This window comes from Physeter macrocephalus, chromosome 8 (genome assembly GCF_002837175.3).
Source record: "Physeter macrocephalus isolate SW-GA chromosome 8, ASM283717v5, whole genome shotgun sequence".
Taxonomy (NCBI): Eukaryota; Metazoa; Chordata; class Mammalia; order Artiodactyla; family Physeteridae; genus Physeter; species Physeter macrocephalus.
The window spans coordinates 125,062,111-125,087,329 of NC_041221.1; the positions used below are offsets into that span (position 1 = coordinate 125,062,111).

Below are 25,219 nucleotides of genomic sequence, written 5' to 3' on the forward strand. Positions count from 1 at the left end.
CCCTGCATCGGCAGGCGGACTCTCAACCACTGCACCACCAGGGAAGCCCAAAACTAAGTTTTGATTATGACCTAGAGGCCAAAAGTGAATTAGAATTTTAGGAGAGCTCTTAGTGACTTCAACTAAACATTAGACTGACTCAAAATCATCATAGTGATTTGTTTTTCAAGTTAGAAAAATACTTCCTTCATGACAGCTTATTTAATGTCTTTGTCTACTCTGCCATTTAGGCAGGATTTATTAGAATACAAACTATTAATATATCTGTTAAGGGTGCCAGTATGCGCTATCCTTTAAGTTTCTTGTGATGCTTTCTTTTTTGCCTTAGTATTCACGTTACCAGCAAATTCCCACACTAATTTAAGTAACTGGAATCATGTCGATTGTGAACTTAAATGTTACATTAAGATTAAAAATATTACTTAGAAAATCATTGGGAAATGATCTTGGTGTCTCTGAATATGAGGAAGAGGCTGTTACCCGTTTTAATCTAAGTTTTAGAAGGGAAAGAGATTTAAATAGCAGGATGATTTTATATTTAACATGAGGAGAATTCTCTGGATGTTCAGAACTGTTATGAATGAAGTGGGTTGTAAAGAATTCTTTCTGGGTGTTTCTTCCTAAAAATATGCTCACCCACTTGCCTATGAGTTTAACTGCTGTGTTCACTGGTGGCATGTGCTTTGTGAACTCTTGTGTAATTTAAAGGATTGACATTTAAAATTCTAACATTAGTACTTTTGGTGTTTTTTTTCCTTTTCTTTAGGAGGAGCGTATTATTTAATATCTAGAAGTCTAGGGCCAGAATTTGGTGGTGCGATTGGCCTGATCTTCGCTTTTGCCAATGCTGTTGCAGTTGCTATGTATGTGGTTGGATTTGCCGAAACTGTGGTGGAGTTGCTTAAGGTAATTCACCTTTTTCCAGTCATTTGTTTCCCAAATCTTTATTGAGGGTTTATGTGCCACTTACCATATATGATGCTAGGAAAGCAGCAAGGAACTTGAAACTCGCCTTTGAAGACGTTTAGTATGGGAGACAGACAAAGAAATTTATTATAGAGTGTCAGAAATGGCTAACTGTAGGGGGCCGTGGCAACATGAGGGGGATCACTTAGTATACCATCCAGGAGTTGGGTGTCAGAGGAGTGTCAAGGCAGGGTTTTCCAAGGAAGAGAGTCTAGCCATTAGCAGGCAGATAGGAGAGGTAAAGTATGGTATGAGGGGAATAGGGAAGAAAAGGAAACAGACCTAGAAGGAGTAGAGTATGATATGTTAAAAAAGAAAAAAAGAAAAATGGAATATTTCAGTATGGCTGGAGCACTAAGTGGCAAGAGATGTAAGATGAGAGGGAGAAAAAAGGATCATGCCAGGAAAGGTTTTATTTGCTGTTAAATTTGGATCTTATCTTGACTGGAGTTGGGGATCCATGATAATCAGATTTGGGGCCTAAAGAAATATCTGACCATAGTATAGAGAATGTATTTGAGGGATCACAACTGGAGATGGAGACCATTTAAAAGGTTGTTGTAGCTATCCTGAGAGGAGATGGTGGCTAATATTAAACCAGTGACCAGTGAGGCTGGAGAGATGTGGGTGTATTTGAGAGATTTTTTAAAAGTTGAGTAAGTGGACTTGATGATGAGATGTGGGAAATTAGAGAAAGAGAAAGGAAGATTTAGATGGATGGTAATGCCATTTACTGTGAGAGAGAATGCAGAACATTTTCATTTTGGATGTCTAATTTGGTATATCTAAGTAGAGCTGGCCAGAAAGTGGTTGATAATATTGCTCTGGAGTTGAGAAGAGAACTTGTTTGAAAAGAGTAATTAGTATGTGTGTAGTTAAAGCAGTACACGTGAAATAGGATTCAATATTATTAAATGAGAGGCACCTTGAGTGACACCTATAGTTGTTCATGTTAGGTTGTAACTGTTCATCTACTGTAGTACATGGTATGTTAGGAAGTGTGACATGTGAAAGGACTAACTCTTGCATTGGCATTGACCTTAGCTGTGTAGGCCAAAGAGACAGAGCAAAGGAAGTAAGAAAGCAGTGTAATCATTAAGAATTCATATTCATTCATTGTTTAATTTAGTATATGTTTTTGATGTCATTGATATTTAGTGACAAGTAATTTTGCTCTTAGAATGGAGTGGTGTGATTTGGACAGCTCCATGATAGTGTGTTCATCTCTTTTCCTTATGCAACGTAAGAGACCATTAAAAGAATGAGCTCACTAACCACAATGAATGCAAAATATATTTCTGCTTTGTAACTTTAAAAAATCCTATTAGTACTACTTAGTCATATTATGATTTTTTTCCTTGCTTGTTAGCAATTCTTTTTTATATTTGAGTCTGTATAAAATACAGCAGCATTAATAATTTGATCATATTTTTGATGTCTTCAGTTGCTTGAATGACACCTTAATAGTAAACAGTAATTCATTCCTTTTCCCTAGGTCTCTCTATTCATTCCTTAAGTAGGCATTTATTCAACTTCTACATGTGAGGCACTGTGATAGTTCTAAAACTTTCAAAAAGAATTGAAGAATTTATCTGAACTAACTAATACTGCTCATCCTATTATTTTCTTTTTGTAGGAACATTCCATTCTTATGATAGATGAAATCAATGATATCCGAATTATTGGAGCCATTACAGTGGTGATCCTTTTAGGTATCTCAGTAGCTGGAATGGAGTGGGAGGCAAAAGTAAGTAGTGATATCATTGGAACATCTGTAAATGTTGAATGTACAAACTTTTAGACCTTGTGTTTTAGGAATGTTCTAAGGTGTAGTAATATTTTCAGATTTTGAAGGTTCCTAAGGGGCCATTTTCAAAGAAGTTCACGTATAAGGTCATTTTCTATTTGGCAACGTAGGGAGGATTTGAAGATAACAGTCATTTTAAGAGGTAATCAGAGTATGTAGGAAAAAAAAGAATTATAGGGTATGTCAGAGGGATTTAGTAAAGGTAATATAAGTACTGTGATTTTTTATTTCTATATTTTTAAAGTTTGTGTTATTTGTTAGCAGGACATGCACATCTTTAATTCATTTCAGAAATATATGGCCTGATCCTACTTTTGCTATTCATTTTGGATAGTTCTTTAAAGAATGTTCATTTAACAAAAATTTATTAAGCACCTGCTTTGTGCTTGGCATTGTGTGAGGCACCAGGGAAACAAGACAGAAGCTTTCCCTCATGGAAGTTATATTCTAGTGGAACTGAATTAATGTATAGACATGATCTATTTGATTTTGATTTTTAACGTTTAAAATTTCAGGCTCAGATTGTTCTTTTGGTGATTCTACTACTTGCTATTGCTGATTTCGTCATAGGAACATTTATCCCATTGGAGAGCAAGAAACCCAAAGGTTTCTTTGGTTATAAGTGTAAGTAAGAAAGATAGAATTTTTTTTAAAGGTGCATATTATCGCATTCTAGTGTTAAATAAATTTAGTACATTTTACATAGTTTGTAATGTAATTGAGTTTGGTGTAGTGACTAACAGTAATTGACAGTCCAGTTTAGTTTGGTTCTTCTATGTTGTTGTGTAATTGGAGTAAAAAATATCACTTTTATTTACTTTCATTTCTGATTACTAGCAACAAAAGGTGATAGAATGTAGAGAAATCAGTGCTACTGAGGAAAAGTGCTTTTGTTCTCTTCTCATTTGGAGAATTTGTTACTGAAATTGTAAGTTTTGTTCTAACATCACTTTTTCATTCTTTTAGTTGTATTGAAACACAACAATCTAAAAGTGCCTAAGACTGTGAAAGCAACTAGAAATATTAGTTTCTTGGTATAATTGCAACCTAAGTTTTTCTACAGTTTACATTATTAATTGTGTGAGAATTTTCTAGTTTTTATCTTCCATAACCTCTTTCATTCTGCATCTAATTTTCACTACAGGTGAAATTTACTTGTCAGTTTCCTAAAGTGTCTTTCTGCATCTCCTCTTCTCCCCACTCCCTCCATTGAGCAGCCGTTCTGAACCTATCTCTGCAAGGTAGAATGGAAGCCAGAAAGAATAGTTGCAGTAGCATCAGAGGTGATTATCACTTAGGGTAATAGGTGTGTCTGTCTTAAATTGACAGAAACTCCTTGTTTTGAAGCCCTAGAAGGAAAAGCCTAGCTTAAGTTCTCCTGAGTTGTTTAGCCCAGAACTATGCATACAGATTTGTGAAAAGATGCAGAATGTACAATAAATCAATGCACTTCTTCCTTCAGAAAGTCTTACTGGAAAAAAAATTGACTAAATTTTGGATCCTAGAGACCTAGTTGATTTACCTTCTGGTGTAAGCTCCTTAATCTAATTGCCGACTGGTAACACCACACCATCCTTGGAACATATGAGTAGCGCTGGTTTGGCCTATGTCTGATACTGACTTGGCTGGGCAGTTTTCACATAAGAGTTGTTTCAAGGTTCTTACCTTAAGCAAGAACACCTGCCTGCAATAATTTTACCTACTCATCCTGGGTTGATATTGTGATGTCTGTTCTGGTTACTAGCGCTTATGCCTACTTCTGAAACCAGGCACTAAATGTCTAATCATGATTTCCTGAATTAGGGGAAGAGGTGTCTTTTAGGCATGCCAGAAGTGAAGGTTAGTATTATTAGTTAGATAATTTTCTGTATTTCATTCTCTCATAAATTGTATTTGTGACATTTCTTCTAATTATGTTTTTTTACTTAAATTTTTTTTACATTATAGATTTTTGAACATTTGTTTTTGCCACCTTTATTTCTAAAATTATAGTAGATGGTTACTTCTAAAAATATTCCTAATATGTATTTTCTGTTTATGGCTTTAATTGATTTTAAAATATCTGTAAATATCTGCTAGGCCATATTTTTCATTTCCTTTTTTTCAGATCCATCCTTATCTAGTATAGTAATAATTTATATTGTATTCAAATAGCACATCTGGGCTTACCTCAATCTGAGGTAAATAAATTTAAATATACTTTGGAATATGACTTTTCCTTTTTAGCAGTTGATACTGCTTGGCCTTCCTTTTATTAAGGTAGTGTCTGCAGTGAACAGGTTATGTTAATAAACTTGTCAGTTCAAATGACTACCTAGTAGGAATATTCATTTTCTCCTTTTTTCCTTTTTGATATGAGAAATATCTCCCTTTTGCCAAAGACCGGTGCCTCTGCTGTGATCTAGATCCCATTTCCTTTACTTTCTCAAAGGCATTTATCCTTTGGTAATTTACTTGCTTCCCTGCATAAAAACTGTCAGCTCTGGGCTTCCCTGGTGGCGCAGTGGTTGAGAGTCCGCCTGCCGATGCAGGGGACGTGGGTTCGTGCCCCGGTCCGCGAATATCCCACATGCCACAGAACGGCTAGGCCCGTGAGCCATGGCCGCTGAGCCTGCGCGTCCGGAGCCTGTGCTCCGCAACGGGAGAGGCCACAACAGTGAGAGGCCCGCGTACCACAAAAAAACAAAACAAAACAAAACAAAAACCTGTCAGCTCTGTATAAGCTTAGATACTTGCTCTAGTAATTCCCATCCTTGAAAATACTATCTCTGGTCTTTTATTCTTCTCCAGTTACCACCTTATTTTCCAGGCCCCTTTCACAGACAGATTTCTCAAATCCTTACCTCCCATTTATTGCTTGTTATTTCAAAAAAAATTCAAACCTACAGACAACTTGAAAAATTAATACAATAAATTCCTTGGAGGCTTCCCTGGTGGTTCAGTGGTTAAGAGTCTGCCTGACAATGCGGGGCACAAGCATTCGATCCCTGGTCCAGGAAGATCCCACATGCCAAGGAGCAATTAAACCCGTGTGCCACAACTACCGAGTCTGCGCTCTAGAGCCCACGAGCCACAACTACTGAAGCCTGTGTGCCTAGAACCCGTGCTCCATAACAAAGAGAAGCCACCACAATGAGAAGCCCGTGTGCCGCAATAGAGTAGTCCCTCTTGCCGCAACTAGAGAGATCCCACGTGCAGCAACGAAGACCCAACGCAGCCAAAAAACAAATAAATAAAAATAAATTTATAAAAAAGTAAATGAATTCCTTGCACGCTTTACCTACATTCACACAAAAAAATTCACACTTTTATGTTCTTTTTTGCCACATTTGTTTTATCACTCATATATCTAATTATTATTACTATGATTGCTAAACCTTTTGAGAGAAGTTGCAGAAATAATGACTTCTTACCTATAAATACTTAAGTGTGTATCTACTAAGGAAAAGGACAGTTCAGGAAGTTTAACTTTGGCATAATGTTATATATAACATATTTTTTCATGTACACATTTTTCCAACTCTTTCTTTCTTTCTTCCTTTTTTTAAATTTGGTTGTGCTGGGTCTTAGTTGCAGCAGGCAAGCTCCTTAGTTGTGGCATGTGAACTCTTAGTTGCGGCATGCATGTGGGATCTACCTCCCTGACCAGGGATCGAAACCGGGCCCCCTGCATTGGACGCACAGAGTCTTAACCACTGTACCACCAGGGAGGTCCCTCCAACTGTTTCTATAAAGGTTATGTAGAGACTTTTTTTTTCCTGTTCCAGGATCTAGTCCAGGATCCTGTATTGCATTCACTTGTCATGTCTCTTCAATCTCCTTGTTTTAAAACTAGTTCTTTACATAATCTTCAGTCCCTTTTAATCTGAAACAGTGCCTTAGCCTTTTATTTTTTATTTATTTTTTTAACAGCTTTATTGGAGTACAATTGCTTTACAATGTTGTGTTAGTTTCTGCTGTATAACAAAGTGAATCAGCTATATGCATACATATATCCCCATATCCCCTCCCTCTTGTGCCTCCCTCCCCACCTTCTAATCCCACCCTTCTAGGTGGTCACAAAGCACCAAGCTGATCTCCCTGTGCTATGCAGCTCCTTCACACTAGCTATCTGTTTTACATTTGGTAGTGTGTATATGTCCATGCTACTCTCTCACTTCGTCCCAGCTTACCCATCCCCCTCCCTGTGTCCTCAAGTCCATTCTCTACATCTGCATCTTTATTCCTGTCCTGCCCCTAGGTTCATCAAAACCATTTTTTTTTGTTTTAGATTCCATATATATGTGTTAGCATATGGTACTTGTTTTTCTCATTCTGACTTACTTCACTCTGTATGACAGACTCTAGGTCCATCCACCTCACTACGAATATCTCAATTTCGTTTCTTTTAAGGGCTGAGTAATATTTCATTGTTTATATGTGCCACATCTTCTTTACCCATTCATCTGTTGATGGACACTTAGATTGCTTCCATGTCCTGGCTATTGTAAACAGAGCTGCTATGAACACTGTGATACATGACTCTTTTTGAATTATGGTTTTCTCAGGGTATATGCCCAGTAGTGGGATTGCCGGGTCATATGGTAGTTCTATTTTTATCTTTGGAGAAATGTCTATTTAGGTCTTCTGCCCATTTTTGGATTGGGGTGTTTCTTTTTTGATATTGAGCTGCATGAGCTGCTTATAAATTTTGGAGATTAATCCTTTGTCAGTTGCTTCGTTTGCAAATATTTTTTCCCATTCTGAGGGTTGCCTTTTCGGCTTGTTTATCGTTTCCTTTGCTGTGCAAAAGCTTTTAAGTTTCATTAGGTCCCATTTGTTTATTTTTGTTTTTATTTCCATTTCTCTAGGAGATGGGTCAAAAAGGATCTTGTTGTGATTTATGTCACAGAGTGTTCTGCCTATGTTTCCCTCTAAGAGTTTTATAGTGTCTGGCCTTATTACATTTAGGTCTTTAATCAATTTTGAGTTTATTTTTATGTATGGTGTTAGGGAGTGTTCTAATTTCATTCTTTTACATGTAGCTCTCCAGTTTTCCCAGCAGCACTTATTGCGGAGGCTGTCTTTTCTCCATTGAATATTCTTGCCTCCTTTTTCAAAAACAAGGTGACCATATGTGCATGGGTTTATCTCTGGGCTTTCTATCCTGTTCCATTGATCTATATTTCTCTTTTTATGCTAGTACCATACTGTCTTGATGACTGTAGTTTTGTAGTATGTTCTGAAGTCAGGCAGCCTGATTCCTCCAGCTCCGTTTTTCTTTCTCAAGATTGCTTTGGCTATTCGGTGTCTTCTGTGTTTCCATACAAATTGTGAAATTTTTTGTTCTAGTTCTGTGAAAAATGCCACTGGTAGCTTGATAGGGATTGCATTGAATCTGTAGATAGTTTTGGGTAGTATAGTCATTTTCACAATGTTGATTCTTCCAATCCAAGAACATGGTATACCTCTCCATCTGTTTGTATCATCTTTAATTTCTTTTATCAGTGTCTTATAGTTTTCTGCATACAGGTCTTTTTCTCCCTAGGTAGATTTATTCCTAGGTATTTTATTCTTTTGGTTACAATGGTAACTGGGAGTGTTTCCTTAATTTCTCTTTCAGATCCTTCATCATTAGTGTATAGGAATGCAAGATATTTCTGTGCATTAATTTTGTATCCTGCTACTCTACCAAATTCATTGATTAGCTCTAGTGGTTTTCTGGTAGCATCTTTATGATTCTTTAGGTGTAGTATCATGTCATCTGCGAGCAGTCACACTTTTCCTTCTTCTTTTCCAATTTGGATTCTGTTTATTTCTTTTTTGTCTCATTGCTGTGGCTAAAATTTCCGAATCTATGTTGAATAATAGTGGTGAGAGTGGGCAACCTTGTCTTGTTCCTGATCTTAGAGGAAATAGTTTCACTTTTTCACCACTGAGAACGATGTTGGCTGTGGGTTTGTCATGTGTAGCCTTTATTATGTTGAGATAAGTTCCCTCTGTGCTTACTTTCTGGAGAGTTTTCATCATAAATAGGTGTTGAATTTGTCGAAAGCTTTCTCTGCATCTATTTAGATGATCATATGGTTTTTATCCTTCAGTTTTTTAATATGGTGTATCACATTGATTGATTATATATATTGAAGAATTCTTGCATTCCTGGGAGAAACCCCACTTGATCATGGTGTATGGTCCTTTTAATGTGCTGTTGGATTCTGTTTGCTAGTATTTTGTTGAGGATTTTTGCATCTATGTTCATCAGTGATACTGGCCTGTAGATCTTTTTCTTTGTGACATCTTTGTCTGGTTTTGGTATCAGGGTGATGGTGGCCTTGTAGAATGAGATTGGGAGTGTTCCTCCCTCTGCTGTATTTTGGAAGAGTTTGAGAAGGTTAGGTGTTAGCTCTTCTCTTAAAGTTTGATAGAATTCGCCTGTGAAGCCATCTGGTCCTGGGCTTTTGTTTGTTGGAAGATTTTTAATCACAGTCTCAATTTCAGTGCTTGTGATTAGTCTGTTCATATTTTCTTTCTTCCAGGTTCAGTCTCGGAAGGTTGTGCATTTCTAAGAAATTATCCATTTCTTTCAGGTTGTCCGTTTTATTAGCATATAGTTGCTTGTAGTAATGTCTCATGATCCTTTGTATTTCTGCAGTGTCAGTTGTTACTTTTCCTTTTTCATTTCTAATTCTCTTGATTTGAGTCTTCTCCCTTTTTTTCCTGATGAGTCTGGCTAATGGTTTATCAATTTTGTTTATCTTCTCAAAGAACCAGCTTTTAGTTTTATTGATCTTTGCTATTGTTTCCTTCATTTCTTTTTCATTTATTCCTGATCTGATCTTTATGATTTCTTTCTGTCTGCTAACTTTGGGGGTTTTTTTGTTCTTCTTTCTCTAACTGCTTTAAGTGTGAGGTTAGGTTGTTTATTTGAGATGTTTCTTGTTTCTTGAGGTAGGATTGTATTGCTATAAACTTCCCTCTTAGAACTGCTTTTGCTGCATCCCATACATTTTGCATTGTTGTGTTTTCATTGTCATTTGTTTCTAGGTAGTTTTTTTTTTTTTTTGTGGTACGCGGGCCTCTCACTGCTGCGGCCTCTCCCATTGCGGAGCACAGGCTCCGGACGCGCAGGCTCAGTGGCCATGGGTCACGGGCCTAGCCGCTCCGTGGCATGTGGGATCTTCCCAGACCGGGGCACGAGTCTGCATCAGCAGACAGACTCAACCACTGCGCCACCAGGGAAGCCCTCTAGGCAGTTTTTTGATTTCCTCTTTGATTTCTTCTGTGATCTCTTGGTAGTGTATTGTTTAGCCTCCATGTGTTTGTATTTTTAACAGTTTTTTTCCTACAATTGATATCTAGTCTTATAGCGTTGTGGTCAGAAAAGATACTTGATATGATTTCAATTTTATTAAATTTACCAAGGCTTGATTTGTGACCCAAGATATGGTCTATCCTGGAGAATGTTTCATGAGCTCTTGAGAAGAAAGTGTATTCTGTTGTTTTTGGATGGAATGTCCTATAAATATCAATTAAGTCCATCTTGTTTAACGTGTCATTTAAAACTTGTGTTTGCTTATTTATTTTCATTTTGGATGATCAGTCCACTGGTGAAAGTGGGGTGTTAAAGCCTCCTACTAGGATTGTGTTACTGTCAATTTCCCCTTTTATGGCTGTTGGCATTTGCCTTATGTATTGAGGTGCTCCTATGTTGGGTGCATAAATATTTACAATTTTTATATCTTCTCTTGGATTGATCCCTTGATTATTATGTAGTGTCCTTCTTTGTCTCTTGTAATAGGCTTTATTTTAAAGTCTATTTTGTCTGATATGAGAATTGTTACTCTAGTTTTCTTTTGATTTCCATTTGCATGGAATATCTTTTTCTGTCCCCTCACTTTCAGTCTGTATGTGTCCCCAGGTCTGAAGTGGGTCTCTTGTAGACAGAATACGGGTCTTGTTTTTGTATCCATTCAGCCAGTCTGTGTCTTTTGGTTGGAGCATTGAATCCTTTTACATTTAAGGTAATTATCGATATGTAGGTTCCTATTACCATTTGTTAATTGTTTTGTTTTTGTTTTTGTAGGTCTTTTCCTTCTCTTGTGTTTCCTGCCTAGAAAAGTTCCATTAGCATTTATTGTAAATCTGGTTTGGTGGTGCTGAATTCTGTTAACTTTTGCTTGTCTGTAAAGGTTTTAATTTCTTCATCGAATCTGAATGAGATCCTTGCTGGGTAGAGAATTCTTGTTTGTAGGTTTTTCCGTTTCATCACTTTCAATATGTCTTGCCACTCCTTTCTGGCTTGCAGAGTTTCTGCTGAAAGATCAGCTGTTAACCTTATGTGGATTCCTTGGTATGTTATTTGTTGCTTTTCCCTTGCTGCTTTTAATATATTTTCTTTGTAGTTAATTTTTGATAGTTTGATTAATATGTGTCTTGGCATGTTTCTCTTTGGGTTTATCCTGTATGGGACTCTCTGTGCTTCCTGGACTTGATTGACTATTTCCTTTCCCATGTTAGGGAAGTTTTCGACTATAATCTCTTTACATATTTTCTCAGACCCTTTCTTTTTCTCTTCTTCTTCTAGGATCCCTATAATTTGAATGTTGCTGTGTTTAATGTTGTCCCAGAGGCCTCTGAGACTGTCCTCAATTCATTTTTCTTTTTTCTGCTCCCTGGCAGTTATTTCCACCATTTTATCTTCCAGCTGACTTATCTGTTCTTCTGCCTCAGTTATTCTATTGATTCCTTCTAGAGTACTTTTAATTTCAGTTATTGTGTTGTTCATCACTGTTTGTTTGCTCTTTAGTTCTTCTAGATCCTTGTTAAATGTTTTTTGTATTTTCTCCATTCTGTTTCCGAGATTTGGGGTCATCTTTACTATCATTACTCTGAATTCTTTTTTCAGGTAGGTTGCCTATTTCATCTTCATTTATTTGGTCTTGTAGGTTTTTACCTTGCTCCTTCATCTGTAACATATTTTTTTGTCGTTTCTTTTTTTTTGATGGGTGGGGCTGTATTCCTGTCTTACTGGTTGTTTGGCCTGAGGCATCCAGCACTGGAGTTTGCAGGCAGTTGGGTAGAGCTGGTTCTTGGTGCTGAGATTAGGACCTCTGGGAGGCTTCACTCTAATTAATATTGCCTGGGGTCATAGGTTCTCTGTTAGTCCAGTGGTTTGGACTCAGAGCTCCCACCACAGGAGCTCAGGCCCACCCTCCAGCCTGGGAACCAGTATCCTGCAAGCCGGTCACTGGGGATTTCTCCTGTCCCCTTAGCTGTCCATGGGCCCCCACTGGTGCCTGGTAGGTTCCCTAGTTGTGCGGATACATGATTTCCGCATCCTCTTAGTCCACCATCTTGACTCCATCCCACAGCCTTTTATTTTTCTTTCCCTACATTGACATTCTTCAAGAGTACAGGCCATTTTTTTTTTTTAGAAAGTCCCTCCAGTTGGTTTTGTTTGATTTCCATAGATTCACTTGTTCACTTTTGCCAAGAACACTACCTGAAGAGTGTGTCTTCAGAGCCTCACATCAGGAGACTCACATGATGTCAGTTTTCCCCATCACTGATGGTGTTAAATTTCATGACTTGGTGAAAGTGCTACCTGAGAGTTTTATCTATTGTTAGGTTGCCACTTTCTTCTATGTAATTAATAAGTGGTTTGTGGAGAGATACTTTGAGACCATGTGTAACTTATTCCCCATGTTACTTTCACCAAATGGTCTTATTTCATTCATTCTCAACCCCTATTAACTGGCTTTTGTTTGTCATAGTCACGATAACATGTTGCTAGATACAGCATGCAGTTTTTTAGTCTTCTGACTCTCAGCAACATTATATTTAGTTGTCCCATTCTCCTTGAAATACTTTTCTTGTTTTATTTGATGTCAGACACTGTGTTCTAGTGAGTTCTTTTCTACCTAATTCACTGGTCATTATATCTATTACTCCTGTTACCCCTTCTCTTCTTTCCATCCTCTAAATGTCAGAGTTGCACAGAGTGTTGTCCTGCATCTTCTAACTGTATTCTTTCCTTTGGCAGTATCTTTTCTCATGGCTCAAAATGCTCTCAAGAGATTCACATGTTTCTATTCCTGCATCTCTCCTTTAAACTCCAGATATAGGTGTACATTCAGCTGTTTATTTGATGTCCCTCCTACCTAACCGTTCTCAGACCTCTCCATACTAGTAAGTGAAAGAAACCAGGATCTCAGTGTTTTCTACTTGCCCTCTTACTTACTAATCCTTCTCTAATCAGTACATTATTCTCCCATCACTAGATTGAACCACTGCAGTACCTCCTAATTGGTCTCCCTGCTTCAGATGCTGATGCTTTCAGTCCATTGTCCATGCAGCATCCACATAGCATCATGTCAGTTGTGTGGTTCTATGCCCACCTTGGCATAGGACAAAATCTAAACTCCTATAAAATTAAAATTTTGCATAATCTCACCCCTGCTGATCCCTTCCATCTCATTTCATCTCCCCCTTACTGTGAGGGCTTTGCATTCTTTTAGTTCTTTAAAAGAGCTAAACTTTCTTCCTGCCTCAGGGCCTTTCTACATGTTGTTGGTTATTCCTGGTGTACTCTTTCTCCTGGAACATCACATGGCTGATTCCTGCTCAATAAAGTCTCAGCTTAAGTGTTAGCTCCTTAGTTGTATCTCTTTAGCCTTGTGTAACCACACGGAATTAGATTGTCTCTCTCATTATTTATCACAACACCCTGTTTCCATCAGTACATTTACTGCTATTTGCAGTGACCTTTTTCTTAACTTATTTTGTAGCTCCTCATTGATACTCTTAAGTTCCATGAAGGTAGCTTGTTGCTGTTGGATCTCTCAGTACTTTGAGATACTGGATGGCTCCAGTACAGGACCCGGCACATGGTGTATACGCAAATATTGGATGGATGGATGACCGTTAATTGGTTGTTTCAGTGTCAGGGCCTATCAGAATAGATGGAAACAGCAGGACTAGTTGAAGCTTTCATTATTGTTGAAATGGAAAGGACCTTTACCTGGTTTGTCTTAGCTACAAATTATCTGGATGCCTGATGAATAGCCTCAAAAGTCAAACAAGTCACCACTAGGAAATAGAGAAAGCTGTACAGATAGATAGAATATAAGCTGGATGTAAGGAAAAATGTGGTTCCAGGTTAGTTTTATGTCCCTTTTGTTCTTCTGCCTGCTTTCTTGCTTCTTTGACCTCTTGGAGAGATAACAATCAAATTAGAGGTGCTTGAAACATAATTAATAAGGTATAAAAAATAGTGGGGCATGAACCAGGTCAAATCATTTTGAATGTAAACCATTTCCCTCATATAAGAAAAGAGAAACACCAATACATACTTGAATTAGGAAATATTCAAGAATTTACCAGTTACTTGAACTGAAGAAAAGTCAGGGGTCTTAGATAAACACTTTTTCTTAAACTAAATTATCATGGTCTAATCTGCTATCCATTAATTGCCAAAAATATTTTGTTCTCTACAGCTGAAATATTTAATGAGAACTTTGGGCCAGATTTTCGAGAGGAAGAGACCTTTTTTTCTGTGTTTGCCATCTTTTTTCCTGCCGCAACTGGTATTCTGGCTGGAGCAAATATCTCAGGTGATCTCGCAGTAAGTATTAGAAAGTGCTGTATCAATTTTATACAAAAAGTGATATACATATATTTATTTTTAAAGGTAGACTTTAAAAAATGTTTTTGTCTTCTAGGATCCTCAGTCAGCCATACCCAAAGGAACACTCTTAGCCATTTTAATTACTACGGTGGTTTACATAGGAATTGCAGTATCTGTAGGTAAGTAACCTTACGTTTGTTATGTGTTTCAGAAATTTAATGATGTACATACTATAAACATTCATTTTCATGACATTATATTTCTAACTTTTAAATTAAGAAATATTTCAATAAAAAGATGCAAAGTTTTGTATTTTCAAAAATACTTAAGTAAACTAGTGGTGATTCTGTAGACATTATCGAAGTCACCAAATGCTCTAAGGTTTTTCCTCTAGGATTTCTATTAATTAGTAAGTTAGAAAGTTATGTAAAGTTTTACCTGCAGATTCTTAAATTTCACTGAGATATATTTACAGAAAATGTAATTCATATGTAGAAGTAAATGCATTTTACTTTCTGAGCTTTACAAATTTTGGAATTTTTTGTTTATGATGGTTATTTTATATTTTTACATAATCTTGTTGTATGAAGATTGTTTCAAGGCTATTAAGAAATACCTGGCATTTTTTTACCATAAAACCTAATTTCAGTGCACAGGAGATACTACATTGAATGAAAAGTGTTATTAAATTAATGAAAATGGTTTTAAGCCAATTTAGTACATTCATGGAATCATAACATTTTAGAACTTGAAAAAAGGACTTAAGTGGTCAGCCAGTCTCTAAATCTTTTATAGATGAGGAAGTCAAAGGTCAGAGATTTTGTTACCAACCATATGATAATGGCACTTCCTTAAAAAAATTGTTTTCATGGCAAAGAGGGTTTTGGTATTTTATTTATTTATAAGCAAATAAATAAATAATTTTAAAAGGCTATTTATAATAGGAGGTTCTTAACTGAAACATAGTACAGAAAAAAATTTAATAACTACTGATTTTACATATAATTTGCATACATTGACTGTAGATACTGTCTTGTCTTGAATTTAGTACACATTCATGAAAGTACATAGTTTACCCAGAAAACGTATGTTCTTAAAATGTAAGCATTGTCTTTAATATCTAAATTCTAAAATTCAGGTTTTACAGTTAAAATTTTTAAGCATACTACAAGAATAAATCTTAGTCTAGTACTAATCAGAAGAATCACAAACTCCAAATTCATCGACTACAGAATATAAATATTTCACATATTTGAGTAAGAAAATTTTTATTTTTCCCATATATTCAATCATGTGTTGGGAAGTAATGACAGAACTGTTTTTACAAACTGAGCTGCTAATTTGCATAAATGTAATTTTGAAATTTTACTAAACAAGAGTTAGAAATGCTAATAATATTATCATGGTGGGCTATGTTAACATTTGAAAAAGTAACTCGATTACATTTATCATTGCAATGCATACATAAATTCCTGAAATTCATTTTGCAAAAAGAAAATGAATTAGATTTATAAGCTTATTAGCAAAATATTTTTGTATTCCCCTAAAAGTTTCTAGCATGCTTGTATACAGGGGTCCCCAACCCCTGGGTCGCAGACCAGTACTGGTCCACGGCCCGTTAGGAACCAGGCCACACAGCAGGAGGGGAGCGGCATGTGAATGAGTGAAGCTTCATCTGCCACTCCCCATCGCGTGCATTACTGCCTGAACCATCCAATACCACCCCACCCCACCCCTCACCATCCCCACCCCGTCCATGGAAAAATTGTCTTAATCGAACCCAGTCCCTGGTGCCAAAAAAATTGGGGACTGCTGTTTATATACATTATACGTAAGCTAGCTATGGAAAATTTACTTTTAATTTAAAAAATGATATAACTGATTATGTTTCATGGGAAATAATTTGTTATTGCAGGAAAACATTTCTGTTTTTATCTGACGCTCCAATAATGCTTGCCCTCGTACTCATTTCATTCTGTCAACACTAGGGCAACAGGAGTAGCCCTTTCTCCCTGATATTCAGTAGTGGAGTCAGTAAAGATCACCTCTACACTAGTAATTGTGTAACTAGCTCAAGCAGTGGAACCTTTTTTCCCCAGAAAATTCTGATGGAGAACATCAAAAAATGAAATATAAAGCATAGCTGCTTTAGGGTTAGATAGGGCTCTCTCTGTTCTGCCCTCAACCTCCAGTGGTTGCAGGAGTACCTTTAAGGAGATGGTTTTGCAAACACTGCTCTGAAAGTTCGAAGAAGAAATTTAAGAATGAAGAACTGTATACAGACTGTCTAGTCATTAAAAAAACTCTTCCTTTCAAAACTTAATTTTTTTTATTGTTTAGTTTTTGTTGTAATGCCTGTGATTTTTACCTCATATATGATGAGAAAGCAATGTTAAAGTGCTTCAAAAGTAAGAATATATGAACTCTAAGGAATGGTCATTACTGTTAGTTGTACATCATATGTTATTCCAAATAATTCTTAATACTGGGGACCATGATGCTTTCCAAATTCTGTTCCAGGTAAACTTTTCTTATTGTAAATACGATGTATGCTATAATAAGCAAGTATATACAGTCAGCACTGTAATTTCTTTATGGGTGTGTATAATTTTGAAATGAATGTAAGCATTAGTTTGATTTTTTTGTCCTCATTGTCACTTGTCCTTCAGGTTCTTGTGTTGTTCGGGATGCTACGGGGAACATTAATGACACTATTGTAATGGAGCTAACAAACTGTACTTCTGCAGCCTGCAAATTAAACTTAGACTTTTCATCTTGCGAAAGCAATCCTTGTTCCTATGGCCTAATGAACAACTTCCAGGTGAGCATCAAATTTATATTATACAGACATTCTGTGTTCATCTAGAGGTCAGACTGCTATCAACTCTGACCATTCAGAGTATAGCAAAAACTTAGAAGGGAGGATTGTTGTTACTTTATACTCAGATATCAATAAAGACTGTACGCAACTAATTGGGCAAACAGAAAAATATGAAAGAATGAAATCTGAGCCTGTTCAGGGGCAAAAGGGCCCCAGAGGGCAACACTTTTATCATAGGGTATAATATATAGTACATATATACAGTATACTGTTTCAGAAAGCAAGAAAGCATCTCACACATGGTCGTATGTGCTGGGTCTATTTTTGGATCTGTTGTGTTCCATTGATCTTTGTGTCTATCCCTCCACCAATGCCATACTTTCTTGATTACTATAGTTAGTTCTAAGTCTTGAAATCGGGTAGCTTGATTCCTCCTACTTTATTCTTTTTCAAAAATGGTTTAGCTATTTTAGTTCCTTTGCTTTTCCAAATAAATTTTAGAATAATCTATGTTTATCTACAAAAAAGTTGTGTTGGAATTTTGATAGGAACTGCATTAAACTTGTACATGAATTTGGGGAGGATTGATAGATATACTATATTGAGTGTTCCAACCCATGAACACTTACGTTTCTCATTTATTTAGATCTTCTTTAACTTCTTTCATAAGTATTATGTAGTTTTCAGAATATCAATCCTGTACATACTTTGTTAGACTTACATCTAAGTATTTCATTTTTATTTTGAGCAATTGAAATCCATACTAATTGAAATGAGTTCAGTTTTCTAATTTGAGGTTTCTCCATAATTGCTTTATATATGAATGCCCTTTTAAAAAATATTGATTAGTATCAGTAGTCTTATTTAATTAGATCTGGCTATCATATAGTGATGCTGTGTTAAACCACTATTGAACAACAGAATAAAATTATTAATGGATGCTTGAAAGTTTGTGAACTATTAAATGTATGAACTGTGTAAAGATTAGTATTACTGCTCAAGTGTTTGGAGAATATCAGTTTTATTATTACCTCTATAAGGTACTGAAAGCGAAATGAAATTTTTGTAAAATTTATGGGTTTTAGATAGAAGAGGAAAAGGAATCACTAAAATTTGGAGGATATTTTGAGAGTTGCTTGATAAGCCTCAGGATGCTAGAAATAAAAGAACACAAAGGTATAAATTCAGGAGATTAAAACAAGATATTTTGTGGTAAATTTATAGAATAGATGGTACTGCTAATTCAAAGTGGAAAATAAAAATTTCGCTTCCTAGTGTTTCTCCAGTAATGTGTAAACATAATAAACAGAATAGTTGAGGATTTAATGTATTACAGAACATTATATAGACATTTTATGTAAAATCTGTGTATTTTACATTAAAATTTTATAACTTAAATATTTAATGCCATTATTTGTATTTTCTTTTGTATAGTTTCAAGCAATTTACTGCACTTTCAGTGGTTAAAAATATTGAACTCAATTATGTAATAGAAGTTTGTTTTTTCTAGTCATAAGACTAGGCAAAATCATAGGAATGAAAGAAAGTATTCATATCCAGCTAATTATTCAGGCCAATTCAGACATTGATACTGTGTATGAAAGGCACAGATGTTGGTCTCTGCCCAGTGACTGAAAATGCCAATCAGATTTCCGTGTTGTTGCCTTGAAATACAAAAAGTGTGTTGTCTTTATCAAGTCTAAGTATGGACTCATTCAAGCAAAGTGTGAGAGTTTGGTGTACGTAAAGTTGCTTTTCCAATTTAAGTAAATTAAAAAAAAATACTTTGTAAAGTGATACAGAATGGAAAGAAAATCCTGTAAAATTATCAATTGCTTGTCACTTGGAGAATGAAGAATGGTGAACAGAACATAACTGAGGAGTATGTAAGTGGAGACTCCATCATGAAATCTATACAAAGGCACACTATATAATACTGTTTTGCATATAGTTGATAAATATATGCATATATAATAGGGTCACTTTATTTTTCTTAAATGTTTAATTTTCTTTAGTTTTATGTTTCTTATATTTCTACATTTTAATATCCTGTGAAACCTTTGACTCACCACTGCTTAATAAACAAAATGTGAGATTCTTTGCTCTGTCAAAGCCTTTCGTACCCAAACTTAAGTCCCACTACTGCTATCCAGACTGAACTCCATCACTACGTGTTTGTATATGTATACATGCACATGCTTACCCTACTCTGTTGCTTTATTTGGTGCTTCACTCTGCTTGGAATGCACTGGCTTTTTCTTTTTATATGTCCAAATCTGTCTGCTCTTCAAACCCACTTCCATGAACATTTTTTTGAACCCTAAATCGTCAACACACACACATTCCCCACGCAAAATCTCACCATTCGTTTTACTTGCCACTTTTTTTTAAACCTTTTATTAGACTTTTGTCTTTTATCCCTCCATTATTAAAGACCAGATGATCTTTTGTTTTTCATCTTTGTTTCCACTATATATTTTGGATAACACTGATGTTACTATTATTTGAATGCATTTTCATTTACTTGCTACTCATATTTTACCATAAAATGGTGGGAAACACAAAGGTTATTGGATAAATGTATAACTAGAAAACAGGAAACTTGGCAAATCATAGAAGCATAGTTTCTAGATGCTAAGCATGGAGCATTATTTATCTTAATTCAGAGGTGATGGAAGAAAAGAAAATGAATCTTTTCCTCAAAACATGAAAGGTGAAATGTTATGGTTATATGTAATGTTGCTGGTGTCAGTTTTGTCTTAATCTATCAGTGTATCATATTCTTTTTTCTCCCCTTTTTTCTTCATTTACCTCCTGCCTTTGTACTTACTTAACTTTGAAGGCATTACAGACAGACATGGAATTTTGTAGTATCTGATAAGTATATATTAACAGAAATCAAGTCTGCTTATTTTTATCTTGGTCCACCTTATCTATCCTTTATAATCTCCTTCCCTAAGGACAGACTGGCAATGCTAGATAATCTAGCATTAAATAATAACTGTGTAAAAATAGTGATTATGAAAAATGTATCATGTGTATGTAACTACTAAATTGGTATTAAAAGGCTGAATAGAAAATCATCTTTTCAATGAGTTTTTTCTCCCGGAGATTCTCAGAGAAGTCAATGCTAATGTTTCTTAAAACTTAAATATGTTCTTCAGGTTTAAACTTAAATCTTCTGAAAGATGCAGGAAGAGACATTTAAGTGAAACAAGGTGGTTTATGTATACATGAAACCAGACTTAGGTATTATGGCCAGGGATTGTGCCCAGAGCTAGTTTTACATCAGACTTAATATTAAATTATAGGCAAGTGTATAATAAACAGCCTAAAACCTGATATCCTTATCTCCTTGGTCTCAGTTGGCATGTTCTTGGTCAATATAAATGAAAGGTAAATCTCCACTAATGAAGAAGTAATGAATCTAGATGGTGAGCATCATTCACTACTGGTAAAATTTATAATGCATAGATCAAGTTGACAGTACCTGAATCCATTAAACAACTCTTCCAAATCAATTTAATATTTTGACAGATTTCAAAGGTTCACAAGGAACAGTGCAATAAAAACCTGTGTACCTACCCTTCGTTTGTATTTACTAGTAGTTTATATTTTGCCCCATTTGCCTTATCTTTATATATATATATATATAGTATTTTTCTCCTCAAACATGTGAGAATAAATTATAGACATCACAACATGACAATCAGATTGAAGTATTTAAAACATTCTGTACAAGCATGGTAAATTTTCCCACCCAAGTAATATAGTGTTGATGAAATACTGTTGTCTAAATATATATTCCATATTCATACTTCCTCACTTCTTCCAGTAATGTCCCAGATCAATTTTTCTCAGATCCAGGATTCAGTCTGGTGTCACACATGGCCTTTAGTTATTTTAAAATTCTTTAATCTAGAGGAGTTCCCAGCCTGCCTGTTTTAACCTTTCGGGATATTGACATTTGGAACAGTCCAGGCAATTTATTTTGTATTGTGCTCCTCTGTTTGGATTTATTTGATTGCCTTCTCATCGTCTAAGTTAGTGATCCATTTTTTTTTAAACTTCATCATAGGGAAATGTTTGAACATGTACAAAGATAGAGAAAGCAATATAATGTACCTAACATACACATTTTCCAAGTTCATCAGTTGTCAGTGCATGGCTAATTTTGTGTTATTTATGACTCCCCACTTCCTAGATTATATAGAGGCAAATCCTGGAGTTAGATCCTTTCAGCTGGATATTTCTAGCTTTAGCTTTAATAAATAAGTACTCTTTAAAGACAAACAAAAAACATAACCACAATACCAATCTACTATCTTAACATTAAAAAAAGGAAACCTTCCTGACAGAAGTATATCAAACCACCTTGGAATATTCTTGCCAGAAAACTTGTACCTCAGTCTGATCAACTTATTTAGATCTACCTACCTACCAGTTGACTAGAAATAGAGGTGAGAGGAACAAGTTAAACAAGGCAGTGGAGATTGTTGGCAAAATCCAGAGCGTGGGGTTTCTCTAGGAGAAATGATATAAAAAATCATAAAATGTAAAGGAAAGGGTGAGCCTGTAGATTGAAAAAGACTTAAGAGACATACCAACCAAATGTAAATGTAATCCTTTTGTGGATCCTGATTTGAACAAACTTTTAAAAAGCAAGAAAAGAGGAATAATTTGGGGATTTTGAATGTGATTGGGTATTTGATGCTGTTAAGGAATTACCCAGTTTTTAAGCTGTGACAGTGACTTTGTAGTTACAGTTTTTAAAGGTTTTTACACATTAGAGGTACACACAAACATTTATGCATGAAATGAGATCTGGGGTTTAATTCACAATAATGAAAAGATTGGCCCTGTTGAAACTGAGCGATGGATACTTTGTAGTTCAGTATGCTCTTCTCTCTGCCATTGTGTGTGCCTTTGACATTTTACCAAATAAAAAGTTTTTCTACATTTAGGGCTGCTGGTAAATCAGTTTCAGAAGTTTGTAACGCACATAACCATTATTACTGTTTAATATTGTTATTTTTATCAGATTTCTCCCAGAATTACTATTAGTGTTCTTCATAGGAATAATAAAGATGAAGTGCTGTGTTCTTTTTTGAATTTTATGTAAGACTTATTTTTCCATTTTTGTCACTTTTTTAAGGTAATGAGCATGGTGTCAGGCTTTGCACCACTAATTTCTGCAGGTATCTTTTCAGCCACTCTTTCTTCTGCATTAGCATCCCTTGTGAGTGCGCCCAAAATATTTCAGGTAAGTATTTTCACGTTACAAATTTTATTAAAGGGGCAGTTAAGGTAATATATTTCAATATGGGATTTTTAATATTTTTAAATTATTTACTTCTGTCAAGCCCATGTATTGATATTTATTTGACATATACAAACACATATATCAAGAGTGGCATATTTAATTTTATGCATGTGAATGTGGATGTGTATATATAAACACTTGGCCTATATCTACTCTCAGGGTGTAATTTTTGAGTTGTCTTTCTGGAAGTGGTGATGAATTTTTGCTTTATGGACATACTGTTAGCATATATTTTCATAATGTCTTACCAAGGATAAAAAGTATAGTCCAAGACCATAAATCAAAAGAATTAAAGTATCTTATTCCTATTAGCATAATGCCAATATTAATGTTTTATTTTATGAATATTTCAATGTCTAATACATGCTATACATTATGTTAGGTACTCAGGATATAATAATAAATATGATAGACATTGTCTCCCTTTAATGAGCATTAAATAAACAGCTGATACTGGATAGAAAATACTTTTTATTACTAAAACAAATGAGATATTGATTCTGCAGCTTTGTTCTTAATTTCCTTTGTTCTTTTTGTTTGTTCTTAATTTTTTGTTGTAGATAGTACAGTAGAGGTGTAGAATATTTACTAAAATTATTTTAAGTATTGTTTTAAGAAAGGTGATTATGTTTTATAATTAGGATTTTCATTTGTTTTGAGTCTAGGATTTGGACTTGGTTTTCTTAAAATAGGTCACACGTCTGTCATACTTCTCAAGGTTCCACATTTCTTCTATGGGTATGCCTGCTCCTTTGACTCTTTATTCATATAAGAATTTCAGCCTGGGGTGGAATAAAATGGATAAAAACTTCAGTGTATTCTAAACCTCCTGTCTTTCTGATGCTAGAAATGTTTGAATCTCCTTTACAGTTTGTAGGTGAAGCAGCGTGAGGGGAAAGAAAGAGGACCAAGAATTAGAAACTTGGGTTCCATTCCTGATTAACCTGTTGTAACTGTAAGCAGATCTGTATGTCTTATTTTGATATATTTCATTTTAATGTTTACATTTCTTCATTAGGCCTTATGTAAGGACAACATCTACCCAGCTTTCCAGATGTTTGCTAAAGGTTATGGGAAAAATAATGAACCTCTTCGTGGCTACATCTTAACATTCTTAATTGCACTTGGATTCATCTTAATTGGTTAGTCTATAAATGTACACTAATGTAGATTTTGGTGCATTTATAGTATCAGCTGTCAACACTGAATTGTTAAATTATAAACAAAATGTTACTTTGCCTGCAATACTAAGTTAGTTTCCTTTTGATCAAAGGAAAGAGTGTTTAGAAAATGATGCAAATAATAGCACTTGTTAAATATTTGCTAAAATTCTTACCATCACTACTTCTCCATTAGGGCTAGAGGGAACTCTTAGGTTCTTGTCCCTAAAACAAATATGATAATAGTATAAGGAAAAGGATTCCAGTGTCTTTCATGAAGATAGAACCTCCGCCGATCTACTTTTTGGTACTGTTGCCTCTGATCGTAAGGAAGCTAATGGGTCTTTCACTGCTAAAGAAGACCTTGGACTTTTATTAAAAGTCTGATTATACTACTGGAAACTAACTCTCATGTGATATTTAAGAATGTATTTGGTTAAGTTTCCAACAGTTGTTTTTAGGGGTTTTTACCCTATAGAAACTCACATATATAAGAATATTCTTAGTGTCATTAATTATAATAGTGATAAATGGAAGCAACCTGAGTACCTATCAACAGAAGAGTGAAACTGCAGAATAATATTCAGCAGTAAAAAAGTGAATAAACTTGGTTTTCATATATTAATATGGATGAATCTCAAATATAATAAATGTAAAAATAACAAATTGCAGAATGATAATATAGTATGATATAATTTATGTAACTTTTAAAACACCCAGAACAGAGCTACACAATGCTTATGGACCATATATGAGTGTAGTAAAACGAAATAATGTCATTGGAAAGAATATTCCAACTTTGATGAGTTGAGGTATAAAGGGGGCTTCTGTGCACATAAGGTATGATTTCTGAAAATTAAAGTATATAAGGCAAAATTCATTAAATCTGGTTTGTGGATGTAGGAGTATTCATTATGCTGTTATCTAAAGGTTTGAAATAATTCATAGTTTTGAAGAGTTAAAAAAAGGTCTAATATGTCAGTTAAATATGCTTCATGTTTCTTTTGCAGCTGAACTGAATGTTATTGCTCCAATTATCTCTAACTTCTTCCTTGCATCATATGCGTTGATCAATTTTTCAGTATTTCATGCATCACTTGCAAAATCTCCAGGTGACTTTACGTTTTTTTTAAAAGTTCTGTAAATGTGGTAATGTCTGATTTTAGAGAAAATGAAACTTTTTTTATATATAAATTTATTTATTTTATTTATTTATTTTTGGCTGTGTTGGGTCTTTGTTGCTTTCTCTAGTTGCAGCGAGCAGGGCCTACTCTTCGTTGGGGTACATGAGCTTCTCATTGCAGTGGCTTCTCTTGTTCTGGAGCACAGGCTCTAGGCACGCGGGCTTCAGTAGTTGTAGCGCGTGGGCTCAGTAGTTGTAGCTCGCTTGCTCTAGAGCGCAGGCTCAGCAGTGGTGGTGCACAGGCTTAGTTGCTCTGCGGCATGTGAGATCTTCCTGGACCAGGGCTCGAACCCGTGTCCCCTGCATTGGCAGGCAGGTTCTTAACCACTGCGCCACTAGGGAAGCCCAAGAAAA

At 35.4% G+C, this 25,219-nt stretch overlaps 1 protein-coding gene across 2 annotated transcripts in view; it reads left to right on the forward strand.

The window, feature by feature from the left end:
• The window catches only part of SLC12A2 (solute carrier family 12 member 2), a 130,242-nt gene that overhangs the window by 64,498 nt on the left and 40,525 nt on the right, over positions 1-25,219 (forward strand). For both annotated transcript variants that reach the window (XM_007102507.4, XM_028493197.1), the window contains exons 5-13: positions 767-906; positions 2,603-2,713; positions 3,289-3,397; positions 14,248-14,375; positions 14,473-14,557; positions 17,048-17,199; positions 22,355-22,462; positions 23,541-23,664; positions 24,693-24,794. In XM_007102507.4, coding sequence (XP_007102569.2) covers positions 767-906; positions 2,603-2,713; positions 3,289-3,397; positions 14,248-14,375; positions 14,473-14,557; positions 17,048-17,199; positions 22,355-22,462; positions 23,541-23,664; positions 24,693-24,794 — 1,059 coding nt within the window. The remainder of the gene's footprint in view (positions 1-766; positions 907-2,602; positions 2,714-3,288; positions 3,398-14,247; positions 14,376-14,472; positions 14,558-17,047; positions 17,200-22,354; positions 22,463-23,540; positions 23,665-24,692; positions 24,795-25,219) is intronic.